The sequence below is a fragment of the Lissotriton helveticus genome, chromosome 9 (assembly GCF_964261635.1).
Source record: "Lissotriton helveticus chromosome 9, aLisHel1.1, whole genome shotgun sequence".
Classification (NCBI taxonomy): domain Eukaryota; kingdom Metazoa; phylum Chordata; class Amphibia; order Caudata; family Salamandridae; genus Lissotriton; species Lissotriton helveticus.
This window is the reverse complement of record NC_136070.1, coordinates 248,568,803-248,584,093: the sequence shown is the minus strand read 5'-3', so window position 1 is coordinate 248,584,093 and position 15,291 is coordinate 248,568,803. Positions and strand designations below refer to the sequence as shown.

The window sequence follows — 15,291 nt, the reverse complement described above, 5'->3', positions numbered from 1 at the left end:
GAAGCAACGAGGGGTGGAGAAGTTTCCTGCACACCGCCCTCAGTACAACAGGAGGAAGAGGGGATTTAAGTTATCCTACGCTGGTCTCCTGCATTGCACCTACACTGTAACGATGATTTTTGGTCTCCTGCAGTTCAGCTTGATGCAGGCCGTGGGTTGTTGGGGTGATAACGGTCTGCATATTCCTACTTGGTCTGTTGTAGCAGAATGTCCTCTGACTGCATCCTGGATTACTGCGTCCGTTCACTTCTGAAAGACTGGGCACCCATTTCACGAGTTTATTGATGTTTGTGGACCCCTGCCGCCCCTTCCCCAATACAAATTTTAAAAAAGTACAAACCAGTATATTGCTACCAAAATAAGTGGACAATTTCAACATTTTCACAAACAGTGCTGCGTTCATTTGAAAAGAACAGTAGAATGATTCGACTCTCACCTTCAGCCTTCAAACCTCATCCCCATAGACTCACCATACCTGTTTGTGTTTTTTTGGAATAACTTTACTAAGAGTTAGTTAACAAAGAGCTGGTAGACTTCAAAGACTTTGAGTTATTTCAGTTCCAGCTGTTCTGAATACATCACAGGAGTGACTGGCATACGTTCATTGGAGCAAAGAAACATTTGTAGTCATTACCGGAAACTGCTCAGATATGCATATTTCAATGATGGATAAAGAAACCCTGAGGAAGTGTCAATGGCAGAGAAAGTACAAGTCATAAAGGTTTGAAAACTACACCAAAAAGCCATTACATATATTCACTGCCCCTGTCCAAACCTGTAAACTACAAATTGCAGGACCATTCCCGAACGCGAACTTTATTCCTTCCACCACCATCTTGAAGTATCCCGAAGGATTCCTTTGATCTCATTGGTTAATCTCAGAGTGCTTGTTGTCCAGGCCAATACGTAAACCGTGTGCTGGTAGCGATCCGGATCAGCAGTGGGATTATGAATTTCTTTTGGATGAGGAGTCCCCTTCTTGGGAGGCATCCATACTTTCTTCAAAGATTTAAGCTAGAACATATATTAGCTTGTTGTGCTCTCAGTAACTTCCACCTCTCCAGGAGGTGCATTCTACTATTTCATTATGTGACACTGAACCTCCTGTAAGTTAGTTCTGCATAAAGGCGTGGTCTGTATGAATCTAAAGAATCAGAAACGGGGTTATACATTCTGCACACAATATTTATTTATAGAAAATAGCACCTTAGTCACCTAAATCAGACCTAACATGAACTGTTATTTAAATATGAATTAATGAAACTATGGGAAGCCTCCTAACAAGGGGCACTGATGCTAATGGTGACGGGTCCCTTTACCCTGACCAGGGAGGTCGTGGGAATTGCTTGTTCGCCCCTTCAGCTCGGGGGCCACTCTAATAATATCTTTTACCCTGTTCCATCCTTAAGTGCGTCATAGTCTGTGTTTTAAAGAAATGAATACCTGTATCCCAAATAATATCAAAAGTGCTGCATTTCTGGCCCTTGGTGATTTCTGGGAGACGTGAATTGAGGAGCAAATCCAAGAAACCTAGATGTACTACAAGTTGACACTTGCATTTAGGTGACGGAAAATGCAAATTAAGATCTGAGTCAGCAGATGTTGAGGGTATTGTTTTGAAGGACACAGAGCAGTGTTCCCCAGTCTAAATGATGACATGGCCATCACGAACAACAGCCCATACAAACCTCACCAACACAAGTCCTTAGCTGCAGTTTTCTTTCTATTGTGTATGAGGATATTTCTGGCAGTTCAGTATTCCCTAGGCTGCTTGTGGCACATTGGTTCGTTTATGATTGCACACAGGATGAAGTATGCACTTAGCCAGGACTGCCCAAGGGTCACTGTCCTCTATTACAGCAGCTCGTCCAGCTTATATCACCAGCACCTGAAATGCAGAAACAGACAGTGAAAACTTCGCCCATTTGGAGCACAAGTAACACGGATGCACATTTAAATATCTAAACCATTACCAAGTGACCCCATTTGTACCAAGGCATATATTTTCTCTTTGATTGTCTAGAACACTTTAACAATAAAAAGTGTGTACAAAGGCTGATTCAATGTCTCCCAAACATAATTAATTCAGCAACACAGATACTTGTATTACTTTAAATCTTAGTAGGGTAAAATAAATTATATTTCCATAAAGATTGCCAACAACAGATGTAGTATATATGCAGAAAGAACTACCTCTAAATTTAAGGGAATTTCAAATTATCATGCTAAACAATTGAGCTGATGTTCACATTTTACTTAATATTTGGAGTAATCCCGTCCTATCCAGTTCTGCATTTTGATGACGTTGTAGAAAACAATTATTTTGTGTTTGACAATTCCATCTGGTTGCGCATGACACAGTGGTACGTTATTTGTATGTCGTGTAGCATTTCCAAGGCATTTGGTACACAGAGGAGGCTGGGAAGTGCTCCTATGTGCTTCGGTTCCCAGTGCGCCCTATGGGCATACTTCACGCATGGCCACCATATGGGCCTCCCTCAATCGGGGTCATGTCTGCTTCCACTTAGCGCCCTGTCTTTAGAAGGATGATGACCCTTTCCAGGACAAAATGAATGGATAATACTTCTAATTAGAATACACCGGGAGCTGCTGCTTAAGTTAATGACCCGAAAATAGCTGTTAAATGTGAATTGATGTGCTTTGTGGTTGGCAGCTGGGATTTTACGGTCACGCTCACAGCGAAGCAGAACCATCTTCGGTTGGACTTCTAAACTCTGCGGTCGGGCGCATAGCTCCCCTCCTAAGCTGGCAGCAAACTGCTTTTCACACCATTTAAGCAGAACAATTCCAGAAACGCATACACCCATGACTAACACTGTATGATGCAGGTGGAATGACATCGCTCTAGTTCTTTTAGCCTCTCCTCCCCCCCACTCCGAGACAGCTCCACAAAAGATTTCAGCAGACTGGACTATGGAAACGCTCTCTACGCCGGAATCAACAAGTCTCTGCTCCGCAAACTTCAGACCATACAGAACTCCGCAGCCAGACTCGTCCTTGGCATTCTTCGACAGGAACACATCACCCAACACCTGCAAAACCTCCACTGACTCCCCGTCAGAAAGAAAGTAACTTTCAAGATACTCGTCCACACCTACAAATGCCTCCACAACACCGGACCACAATATCTCAACAATAGAATCCCCCTCCACATACCCAAGAGAGACCTCGCTCTCATCGAATCCCTGTGCATCCGCAGAGCAAGAACTGGTGGAAGAACCTTCTCCTACATCGCGGCCGAAACCTGGAACGAGCTCCCAATCAACATCAGACGTGCCCCCCAACCTGCACATCTTCAGGAAGACCCTCAAGACCTGGCTCTTCAACTAACCGGAGCTGCTCCCCCCGTGCCTTGAGACCCTCATGGGTGAGTAGCGCGCTTTAAAAATACCCGACTGATTTTAAATGCCCACAGCGAGGAATTAGACCGAACTAATTTTCTGGGAGTGCCAGATAGAATCTGGTAAATTTATTTTATAGAGCTATATGACCCACTAGTGCCCTGACATCTATACGTAGTGATCCAAGAGCAGAAGATAAATAATTTTGTACTTAGATCCAACTTTTGAGATGCGTTTCCTACTTATTTTTGTAGCTTACACAGACTTAACATTAGATTTAGCCGAGGGATTCTCAATTTATAAATGGAAATAAATTTATTTCTGCTTTCTTTTATTTCTGCTTTCTCACACCTACGACATCCTCCACTTCAATGCAAGTCCAAGGGAAAATTTAACTTCTCACCCTCAGTGTTGGTTCTAAATCTTCTCTGTTACCAAATCTTGGCATATACCAGAGAGGAACATTGTCCAATCAAATCACCTGTCACCTCTACACGTCACACAGAGAGATGAAAAATATAAAGCCTATGTCTTTTGAGGTGTTCTTTCTTTTCACATGAAAGAAATGCTGGGAAGCCCCCTACAGCCATCATTCAAATATGTTACCAGAAATAGAAAGGCCCTTGATTTAATCGGGCTGGTAACAGGCAGGATAACCCGTCACACATAGGAAAGGGTTGACGTCTACTGGAAGAATATTTAGAGATGTTAAATTAGCAGGAAGCAGAGTACATACCCAAGAAATCAAAAAATACCTTCACAGAGGCCAGTAACACATTTCTATTAAAATGAAACTATTTCACACGTGGGCCCTCCTAACGGAAGAGGAACACTGGAGGTAAGTTAGCAGTGTGCAGAGAATCCTCCAACATGCAGTAACTTAATCCACCCAGCAGTAATTTATGTTGGCAGTGAATACACTTCATTCTACTGGTATTCACAGCAGATAAGGCAGATCAAAAATACTGATGTGTAGATTATCTCCGTATTCCATCCCCACATTCAGTCTCTTTTTTAATAAAGAGTTTCATTTACATTTTTCATACAAAACACAGAGAACGATGAATCGGGCATAATTATCAGACACCTATAAATACAGGGTAATAAAAACAAAAGTTAGAAAGTAAATCCCAAAGATATAAGGTAAAATAATCAAGTCTGACCTGTAGTTTAGGAGGGCCCCTTCTCCAGAGAGACTATTGGAGTTCGAAGGGCTCCTGCCAAGATATCCATACGTTACAATGTTTGCGAGAGCAGCCCTTTGTTTCGTAGATGTTTCTCGAGGAGAAGTCCGCTTACATTAGCCACATTGTCTTGTGCTTTAGGCGTTCAGACGTAAGGTACCAGTGCATCACCAGTTACACACCTCTTCCCTGTGTCGCACGCATCTACATCATTAGGTAAGTCCTGTGAAAAATGCTCCCACTCCTCCACGGATATTACCTCACTCAACTCTCTACCTCTCTAGCCTCATCTGTGGCTGTTGACATTTCCTCTAACTTAAAACAGAATATAGATCTGATACTCGTCGCTTGGTTTTCTTGTACTTCTACATGAAGTTTTCAAGTGGAGTGAGTGGCCGGGCCGCCGCCTTTCACAGACTGAAGTACCCAGCGCCTTATTTGCAATATTGTGGCATGTCTTTTCAGCAATTTTCTCCAAGTTGTGTTCTTCAAATTACTTCAACATGCCCAGCAGTGGGTAGTAATTGCCCTCCCTTAATCTATCAAAGTGGCCTCTTTGCTTGGAAGCAATAGGGTCTGAAACGGATGGGAGTGTATGGTGATGGAAAGTCAGCAGCCCTTCACTGTGTGCCAGCCAATCTCATATCTCTAACGCAGCTCTAGTAATGTGAGAGAGATATACGATTTTGGGACATAGGACTTTCCTCAGCCAGGCAGAGCACAATTCGCAGGTGGGATGTTTGATAGTATATCATCAGATCTCGGCAAGCCAAAACAACAGCTGCCCTTGGGGCCATGAATATCCTTTTGTGAATCATTGTCTGGCGTCTCACCCAAAGAAAAACTAAAAATGAGCCCATGCAACTCCTTGATTTCTGCTATGGGGATATGTGTTGATATGGAATGAAACAAATCTAGCAAGTGCAGGAAGGCTTTTCAACTTGATCACACTAATGTTCACAATCCACAATATGAAGTATGTTCGCCATTAAATTAAGCTTACCACTGACCACTCCACTACTGTTTCCGTAAGCCTAATTCCAGGGAATTGATTGAGTCTCTGGCCCACCAGAATGGGGAGGTGGCCCTAAGCCCCTGCTCTTGCTCCCGGAGTGCCCAGAAATTACGAACCTCACATTTCCCCCCATTAGCCCAGGAGATAGAGATACTATGAGACCACTCTAGTAAATACAAAACTGCTGGGATAGGACTTATGAGTTGGCTGGCAAGATGCTGACTGCTGAAATTCGACCTCATCCTGAGCCCTCCTACTCGAGCTGGCTGCTGATGGGGCTTTTGTGTGCTGCTCCCTGCGGATATCTGGTGATGGAGCTGGCGGGAACCTTTGAAGTTGGAGAGGGCGGCCATCTCTGGCATTAGGATAGACAGGCTGCGGACGTCGCAGAGACCTGATGCTACGGTTGGAGCCATGTGTATTGGAGCAGGGCTGCTTCCTCGCACATTTCTCCTCTTGCTTGTTTTTGTGGCCAGATGAAGGCAACCTGCAAGGCTGATGATGCCCTGTTGAAAGGAGCATAGGGGCCACAGCAACAGAGATGGGTAGGGGCCGGGAGGGGGGCTGCCCTGAAGTATGCTTCGACCAGGCTGAAGAGAGTGGTTCCTGCTGGTCTTTTCTGAGGAGAGGCAGTGAAGAGTCAGGGAACTTGGGGCTGTGGATGGCGCATGGGGCTCCCTCCTTCACCCCTCCCCCGCTTAATGGGCCATCTGGATGTCTAGGGGTGGAAAAATTTGCCAGGCCTTCCCAGGCAAAAGAGGCTGAACCAGACAGCCCGCCAGAACTCCACCAGACTGACTGGCTCAAAGTCAGCTGAAATGATCCTTAAGGCCATTCAAGATACTCAACAAACTCTTGAGGTAAAGATCGGAGGTACTGTGTAGAGGTCTTCCTCCTGTATCAAGATCTTTGCAACCTGGCAGATCATACCAAAAAGGCAGATGATCATATTTCCTCTTTAGAGGACAGGTTACGACCATTCTTGCAGACTACAAAAGTCGTAAGGATCTCATGACAAACCTGGACCAACGAGTGGAAGATGCGGAGGCCAGGTTCCAAAGAAATTATATCTGCTTGGTGGGTCTGCCGAGGGATAGGAAGGGTCACATCTAATGCAATTTCCCAGGCTTCTGGAGGTGATTCACTGGACATTTGTGAGTGTGTACATCACACCTGGCCTTGTGAAGGGCACTTCGCAGATCCTTATAGAAGTGGCCCTAGGGGCATCAGCAGGTTGTCGCTTTATTGATGGGAGACTTTAATACCAATATGGACACGTACTAGGTGATAGGGGGCATCATTGCAAACATCCCTTCTCCCTGGATGGGTAGCCACTATGGGGTTGTGTGATGTATGGCGGTCAAAACACCTATTTGCACATGGCTGGGTCCAAACTGGGGTGGCATGGTGAGCAAATAAAACAATTGACACTACTACACAGAAAGGATGGCTGGGTACTAATTGCGCAGAGTTGTGAAGCAGTTAAATCAATCTGAATATCCGTAGCTCAAAGGATAAGGCAACAGCTATCCACCGTTTACCAGATGGTGTAGAAAACTATACCATTTAGACAAAAACAAGAAGTATATCATGAGCTTATTTCACCAAAAATTAGAGTCCTTTAAAATCAGAGTCGAAAGGATCTTCTTAATCTTTTTATTTTGTGAAACTTCTCCAAAAGAACAGTCCTAGCCGCCAACACGTGTTTCGTCCTTATGTGGTGCAAGTCAAAGACTTCCTCAGGGCTAATTAAAGGAGAGTCTTCTCAGTTGAGAAGCAACGTTCAAAAGTAACAAATAAATAGTATAATAAACTTCCAAGTGTTTGTCAATATCCTGTGCCGAGAGAACAATTGTGTAAACCTCTCCAAATAGTCTTCTATGTACGAATAATCACCAATAAACCAAAAACAACGGCATGTCACGGTACAAAAATATTCCGAAGTGGCGTCTGCCCAACAGAAGCTATCCAACACTTACCCTACTGTTGCACTCACTGGAGTGGGAATAGTAATTTTTACCCCTACGCTATCCAACACTTACCTTAAATGCATTGTAATGGTATAATGCGATGTAATGGAATGCGTTGTGATGTCATGCGATGTAAAAACATGCGTTGTAATGGATGTTGCGATGTAAAAACTGTGTTGTAAAGGCATGCGTTGTAAATGTTTGCGTTGTATCATCATACATTCTGTGTAACGTATGGAAAAGAAGGGAATATTGAGGTTTATATAGGGTCTTGGGTGGTGAACACCCCAGATCCACTCCCGTCATTAAGGAGTAGATGATTAGCTGATCTGGTTGAATTGACTGATGATGACCGAACTGAGGCCAAGGTAGCCACCAGGGAACTGGCAATGTCAGTGAGATTGCGCTTGATACAATTTAAATATTTTCATAGGATCTATTATACCCCGAACAGGCTGTACAAAATGAGTAGATTTTCCATTGCACTGTACATTAGGTGCCACATGGAGACTGGGACCTACTCTCATATGGTTTGACATGTCCTACGATTCAGGTGTATTAGGGGCGCATCGATGCATTAGGCGTGGGTCCACTCCACATTACAGGATGTGATGGGTTCACATTTTTAGTTAGATCCCAAATGTGCTTTCCTGGGTATAACCAAAGGCTGGGATGGGTCAGGAGGAGACAATGCGTTTCTACGTGTGGTGTACTTCTCCACTAAATACAATATTACAAGATACTGGAAGACCGCCGATGGGTCTTTGATATCCAAATGGTTTTGGGGTATCGACTATTGTGCTCATCAATACCAGTACAAGACAAACTACATCTCTGATACCATAGTGGCTATCTCTATGAGTGCAATAAACACTAGAGACCACCCAGTAAGCTAAAGAAGCCTTGGAAGTCTGCTTGCTAATACAGGAATCTCTATGTGTGACAAAGGCTATTCGAGGAGTTCATCGCTTTTGTCTCATCACCATTTCTGAGGGACATACAAGCATTCAGAAAATACAGAGCACTTTCTGCATTAGAGAAACTGTTATGGGTCTAAAGTATTAATGTGAAACGCTTGAAAAGCCATGGAAGGAATGACTGGTGATTATATAAGTAAAAGATAGGAAAAATGTCTTCAACTCTAAAGTGATGATTTAGGAGAGGGTATCCATGATTGCGGATCTTGAGCTGCTGCCAATTAGTATTCTGATCAATCGGTGACAACATCAAACAAAGGGCTCAATGGTGAAAACAGAGATGCCACTAATGGGCTGTCCTTCTAAAATGATACAAGGAAACCCTCCATGTCCTGTGAGTAGGGAATACGAGCTGGTAGTAGGATGAACTCCTTGCTCCACAAGGGTACAAGATGAATTGCACCTGGAAGCATACAATTGCAAAGGCGCATTTGTTAGATTATGAATTTGCAGTGTTAAAATGTTCTGTTCACTTCAGCTGTCATGATCCCCAAAGCTTTTCGGAGCCACCCTACCAAGGTTGTGATTGCACAAGTGAACATTAAACAGAGTATGTTAGAGTGCACAAACAGTGTAACGAGAACTCAGCTGGTTGCCAAATATGATTATGATGAAAGTATGTCACCAGAATATTCCTGTCACAATATCATCCGATATAAATATTGTACCCTTTATGTTGTTTACAAAAACATTGTGCTCATGAGGCAAATTGTTTTGTAAATGATATTTATGACATTATATTCAGGTCAGATGATGTTTCTGATAACAATATTCAGACTTCCAACCATGATGAAAGAGAGCTGTTGGCCTTAAATGAAGAAGAACCTGAGCATGATGACTGTGGCTTAAATCAATATGAAAGGAAAAACCCTACTGAAGAAAGCCCACAGCACATTGTTATGAAACAGACCAGATCAGCCTGTCACCCAGGGAACATTTGATGTGGATTCACTGCTGATGAAAAAAGGCTGCCATAGCCACCACTATCACATTAGGAAGACTTGGGGGTACACCCATTGTAAAGGAAAACATCTTGTAACTCTAATGAACAGCGCAATCTGCAAACTTTCCTATTTACAATGACCGTTCTCAGATGATAGGACAGACACTCTTGCATCCTGTTGGGGATATCAATTCCTTTGTCTCGGGGTGGATTTAGTTTTAGTCAACTTCTTATTAGAGACACACAGGTTGAAGAAGAGGATGCCCATAATAGTGTGTATATATTTTTTTCTACTGGGTAAAAATGACAAGAACAGTCCATATTCCAGTCTACTAAGGAAATTGACTCAATTTCCAGATAGTTCAGCTCCTGACCCCCACCATTAAACCAAATGAAATGTATACGTGTGAAAAAGAGAGAGCTAAAGAAAGCCTTCTCACATGATTCATATGTCACAAGACCAAACACCTGGGTTACTCAGGAGGTTGCCAGGGCCACTGAGAGCTCTTGAGATTGAGCAGAGATCTGGAGATTTCCTATGACCCACCCAGCATCAGGAGCCGGATGCTTAAGTGATGCAAGCAATCAAAATGTCAGGTCAATTGTATACTGAAGAATATGGCTCACAATTTTCTTGATTCCATGCATTAGTAATCAAGTTAAGGTTTGTTCTGCGCATTATGATACTTTCAGTCCTCAGTTTAGTAATGCAATGAACATGCCTACAAGTACCAGAATGCTTAGAAAAAAAACTGACTTCATAAGGTACTCATACATTGATTTGAGAAACGTGGCTGCTCTGGTTATCTGGCCTTGTGCAATGGTCCTGGTACTGGAGAGAACTGCCTTATACTTCTAAACGCCTAAATAAGCTTTCTCTAGAATCTTGCTTATGATCTCCCACGCACAAAAAAAGATGCCAATTGGGAACCCAGGGTCTTGTGCCCAGTGGCAAATGCAGGGACAAAACTAAGTCCTTGGATTTAGTTTCTGACACAACAGTGTGTCTTTTGGCATTTCTGTCAGTCATTCTGGACTTGGGCAAAATCAAGAAAGATAGGACACAGATTGTAGACCTTTCTCAATGACCATGGAAGAACTTCAGGGGTTTTTAGACCTTACAATAACCTCTGAAAGAATTCTTCCTGAGTCATAGAATCGACTGTAGAAATAGGACAAATGAGCATCTGCAGAAAAAAAGACTCTTTCCCTTAACTTCAGTTATCCAAATTGCTATCCTTGCACTGTGTAGGTAGGGGCTTGGACATGCTATTAATATGGAGGAATTCATTAACTAGAAAACCTGGTTGCGGTGCTTTATTGTTTAAAAAAAGGCAGTTCTGTACTGCTTTAGTACAAAAAACAGTCTTTGGTCTACACGGACACCAACATGGCATGTAAATTAGTAAGTAAAATAATTTACACAAACAATTAAAAGGTGAAGTTGCTGTCTCGTTGAGATACGTTCCTGCAAACAACTGGATACTGTCTTAAGGGAGACACTGAGAAACTGACTTTGATCAAATATACCAGTGTCTGTTTCACTCAAACCTGCCATTACCTTCTAGCTCTGAAGTGTAATAGTTAATAAAGAGATGGTGCAGTGTTGCCTCTGTCACTAACCTCTTATGCACTCAATGCAGTAAAATGGATACACAGTCTTCGTAGGCGTGTCCACCAGTATCCATGAGCACCATTCGATGCGTTGGAAGTAGAGCATCTTGGTCTGTTTGCTGTGAAACAGGAGTGGAGGATTCTGCACAAACACAGCAAATTAAACAGTTAACAAATCGAACAAACAGACCATTGTCAATGGTTTTATTCTCTATTTTCAGACTCTTTATAACTTTCTGAAAGGCAGTCCAAACTATACCAATAACACTCCAAACTCCCTGCAAGCGCAGAGTAACAATAGTACTAACAATGTCAGTAGTGTTCAAATACTCAACTGCTGATGAATCCTTGTACACCCTCTACAATACGTGCACTGGTTCTATAACTAAACTAGTGTAGGGCATTACAGCAAAACATTGATATAACAGTTCAACTCTCTTTAAATATTATAAAAGGTTGCCGATATTGCTAATGAAACAATGTAAACTTCAGGAATTTAAGTACTTACAAAACAAGGGTATTTCAGGTAATGACAAATATACACTCTCCTATATGTCACATAAAGTGGAGTAGTGATCCTGAGTTTAAACGCTACCTAAATCCCACAGGATGTGTACTGACACTTTAATGAAACATTTTTGTATCACACAAAAGGGGAGTATGGATACCACCGTAAAGTCTCTTACACAACTTACAACAGTAATGCAGTCCCTACCCTCTACTTAACTTTGCAAAACGGGACCTGGACATAAACATGTCCGCTCAAGACAAAGGGAATGCTCATAATATAATTAAACTCCCCAGTAAAGAATGGAATCTCCAACGAGATGCAGCCTCTCCCCTGTACTGCAAAGAAAATAGTTTACTACTGATATACCAGTTAAAAGTGTCCTCTCAAGAGTGGTTTCAGTACTCCAGCAAAGGTCTATTTAAATCCACACAAAGGGAATACTGTTACTGCAGCTAACGAGCATTAAGCCCCAAACAAAGGGGCCCTGGAACTGCAACTAAATCCTCCTGCACCTCATACAAAGGAGGGCATTAGTACAACAACCAAACTCAATCAAGCCCAACCAAAGGAGAAAACTGATGTTGTAGCTATCTCCATCTACACCCGAGACAAGGATAAAATGATGGTGCAGTTTAACTCTCCTACACTCTACACTTGGAGGGCGCTGGTACTGCAGCTCAACCCCACTCAAAATGTGCACTAAGACTGGAACTAAGCACACCAACACTACAAACCAGGGGAGAACTGATACTACAGTCACAACATCCTACATCTCACAAATGAGAAGTATTTTTGCATCCTGGACGAGCATTTCCCTCAACTGGAACTGAAGCTGCAGTATATGAGGAGATTATATGATCTAAAGTATGGATAAGATTAATTACGTTTTACTCACCTTATACTTAAAGGCAGCCTGGCTTTCCAACTCCCTCATCACTCAACTTGGTGTTTCCATTTTTTATTAGGAACATTGTAATGGGTATTTAATTTCACAGGCATCACTTCATGCATCAACTTACTCAATTATGAAAGTAAAATGAAAAGGAAGGAAGCATTTGGAGTTAAATCCTCCCCTTAGCCAAGGAGGTGATTTGTAAGGCAGAGTTCTAAAGTAATACGACGACCCTAGTGAGGATACTCTGGCATACAAGAGGAGATAAATTAGAGTTATATTTTGAAAGTATAGGATCAAGTTGTGCACCATATTTTCCACAAATATCCAGCGTATAATATTGTGCCAACCCTTTTTTTGAATACCATGTTTATCATACATTTGACTTTCACAAACTTTAAAGGATGAGCCAGACCTTCATTTCAGCAAACACTGTAGAAGCATCATTAGAGTTCTACTATGGCTTTTGTTATGACTGTGTCAGTAATTTTGGTGCAGTAATTCTAGGAAGCAGTACTGCGATTACATGAAACCCCTTATAGAATGGCAAAAAAACAATGGACATCTGTTTCTCTGCACTGTTTTGTGCATGCAAATGCTGAAATAGGGCCATTTTCAGGACAAGTAGTTAGAGGTTTCACCTACGGAACTTGTCCCCAGAAACACTACATCTATTCAGCAGGTAAAAGTAGTTACCAGACGAATCAGCAATCATTATCTACTCATAATGAGGACTTTTGTTTGTATTGTCTAGACTTAGATTGTATTATCAATATTTTATATTATAAGATTAGCAACCAAGATCATAGTAACTAGCATACCAATTATACATTTTAAAGGTATCTGCAGCTTGTTTATGAGTGAATAATCATCAGCCCATAAAAATTGCTTTTAATCAAATTTACCAAGTGTTAGTAGCATTCACCAAAACATGGCCTTTGAGTACAAACACTGAAACGTGCAAACAAAAAGGAAGACATAAGAGAAGTAAATGGAAATGGGAAGTAAAGAAAATGGGTAAAAAAGCAGTAATGCAAACATATCTATTAGGCATCTACTTTGAAAAACTGGCAAATGGTGCTTTTTTTTCCGACTCCTACCAGTTCTTGCTTCAAAGGAGGTGGCAGAGGCACAAAAGTTACAGGAATATATCCCTAGCACAATGGAGTTCGTATTTGTTCTTGGAAGCTTGAGAATGTTTTCCCGGATCTTTTAAAACTTTAATCTCGCTATTAGCATGCCCACCTAAGCCCCTTTTGGCCTCTTTCCGTCCAACACTGTGTAGGCTTGCTTTGAGGTATTCAATCTGGGGATTCTTTGTTCTAGTTTATTCTTCTTGGAACAATGGGGTACGTAGTCAAACTTCACTGGATCTCTTCAAACATTTCTATTATGGCCGAGTCATAGAACAGTTCTTCACTTCCTATGGAGGAGCCCCCTCCTAAATGTCTAGAACAATTTTGTGTTATGTGTAAACACTGGTTCTAGCTATTTTTTGTATTCCTTGTGGTTTAAGCACAAATACTTTGTGTGGATATGTATGTGGAATACTTGTCAATCATAGCAGCCAAGGGGTTAATAATGGTTTGTCTCAGTATTTGCTTCCATAAGGCGGATTACCGAGTATCTGCCACACGCAAACATAGTTATCAAACTGTTCTAAACCCCAAAGATTGCACTGCTGTGAATGATAAACTCTCCCAAGTACCACAGAGAGAAACTGATACTGTTGGTAAACTCTCCTAGCTAGCCACATGAGGAAGAAGGGATCTCTTCTACTCCTCGTGTAGAAAGAACATGTAGAACCGATGACATGGATCCAAGTGAGGTCAGTAGCAGAGGTAAGTTCATTAACCCCTTCCATGCTGATGACGAGCTCAGCTCGTCATCAGCGTTACCTGCCGTACGCTGATGACGAGCTGAGCTCGTCATGTAACGCGGTAATTTTTAAAATGCCGCATACAGCGGGAAAAGCCGCCGCACGCATGTGGTTAACATACATAGCTGCAATCCGCTGCTTCAAATGCTTAGCAGCTTACTCTCAAATCCTATTACACTCTACATTCTGCGTTCCAGGAAGGAATGTGGTGATAGGCAGGCATGCAGTCCAAACATAACTGAACACTACTGCTGCGGATAAATGGCCCTACACCTACAAACAGGGGTAGTGGTGAAACATTGCTCTCAACTCTTGTAATAATCAAAAAGGAGAATTAATAGCCTAAATAGGCTAAACAGGGGCAAGGAGGTGTTACCACAGCTAAACTCTCCCACATAGCCAAATAAGAGGAAGAATGTAACTGATTTTCTAACAACAGAACAAATACTGCTGGAAAACTCTCCTATATCGCAAAACAAGGAGTTAACAAACACTGCCGATAAACTCGTTTACATCTCACATATGATGAGACCTATATCTGCACATATGCAGTTTCACATTACCAAACAACATTAAATTGCACTAACACAACTGATGAACGCATACTCCCACGGACGAGGGATGCACTGTTATGGTAGGGAAGCATGGAGAATTCAGGTAACTACTGTAGACGTTGCCTTATCCTCCTGAGCCTGTACCGTTCACAAACCCTGCCTTTAAGATTGCCCGGTGCACCCACCTTATATCTTTCATGGATCCACCTCACACAGCCATCCCTTTCTTGAAAGTGAGAGCTAACTAAATATTTCATCCACATATTTTTTCTGCAAGTGTCCCTCACCTAAATGTCTTTTCAATGAGTCTGCCTCACTAACATGATTATTTCTGGATAATTTGCACCAGCCACCTGATTCTTTGGATCGGTCGCCTCATCAACCTGTATT

The 15,291-nt window shown here is 42.2% G+C and overlaps 1 protein-coding gene across 1 annotated transcript in view; it reads right to left on the bottom strand.

The window, feature by feature from the left end:
* Positions 1 to 1,167: 1,167 nt before the first annotated feature.
* Positions 1,168 to 15,291, bottom strand: part of ZNF410 (zinc finger protein 410) — a 198,844-nt gene continuing 184,720 nt past the window's right edge. The window contains exons 12-13 of the mRNA XM_078659864.1: positions 11,075 to 11,207; positions 1,168 to 1,888 (exon numbers count right to left, since the gene is read on the bottom strand). Coding sequence (XP_078515990.1) covers positions 11,086 to 11,207 — 122 coding nt within the window. The 3' untranslated portion in view covers positions 1,168 to 1,888; positions 11,075 to 11,085. The remainder of the gene's footprint in view (positions 1,889 to 11,074; positions 11,208 to 15,291) is intronic.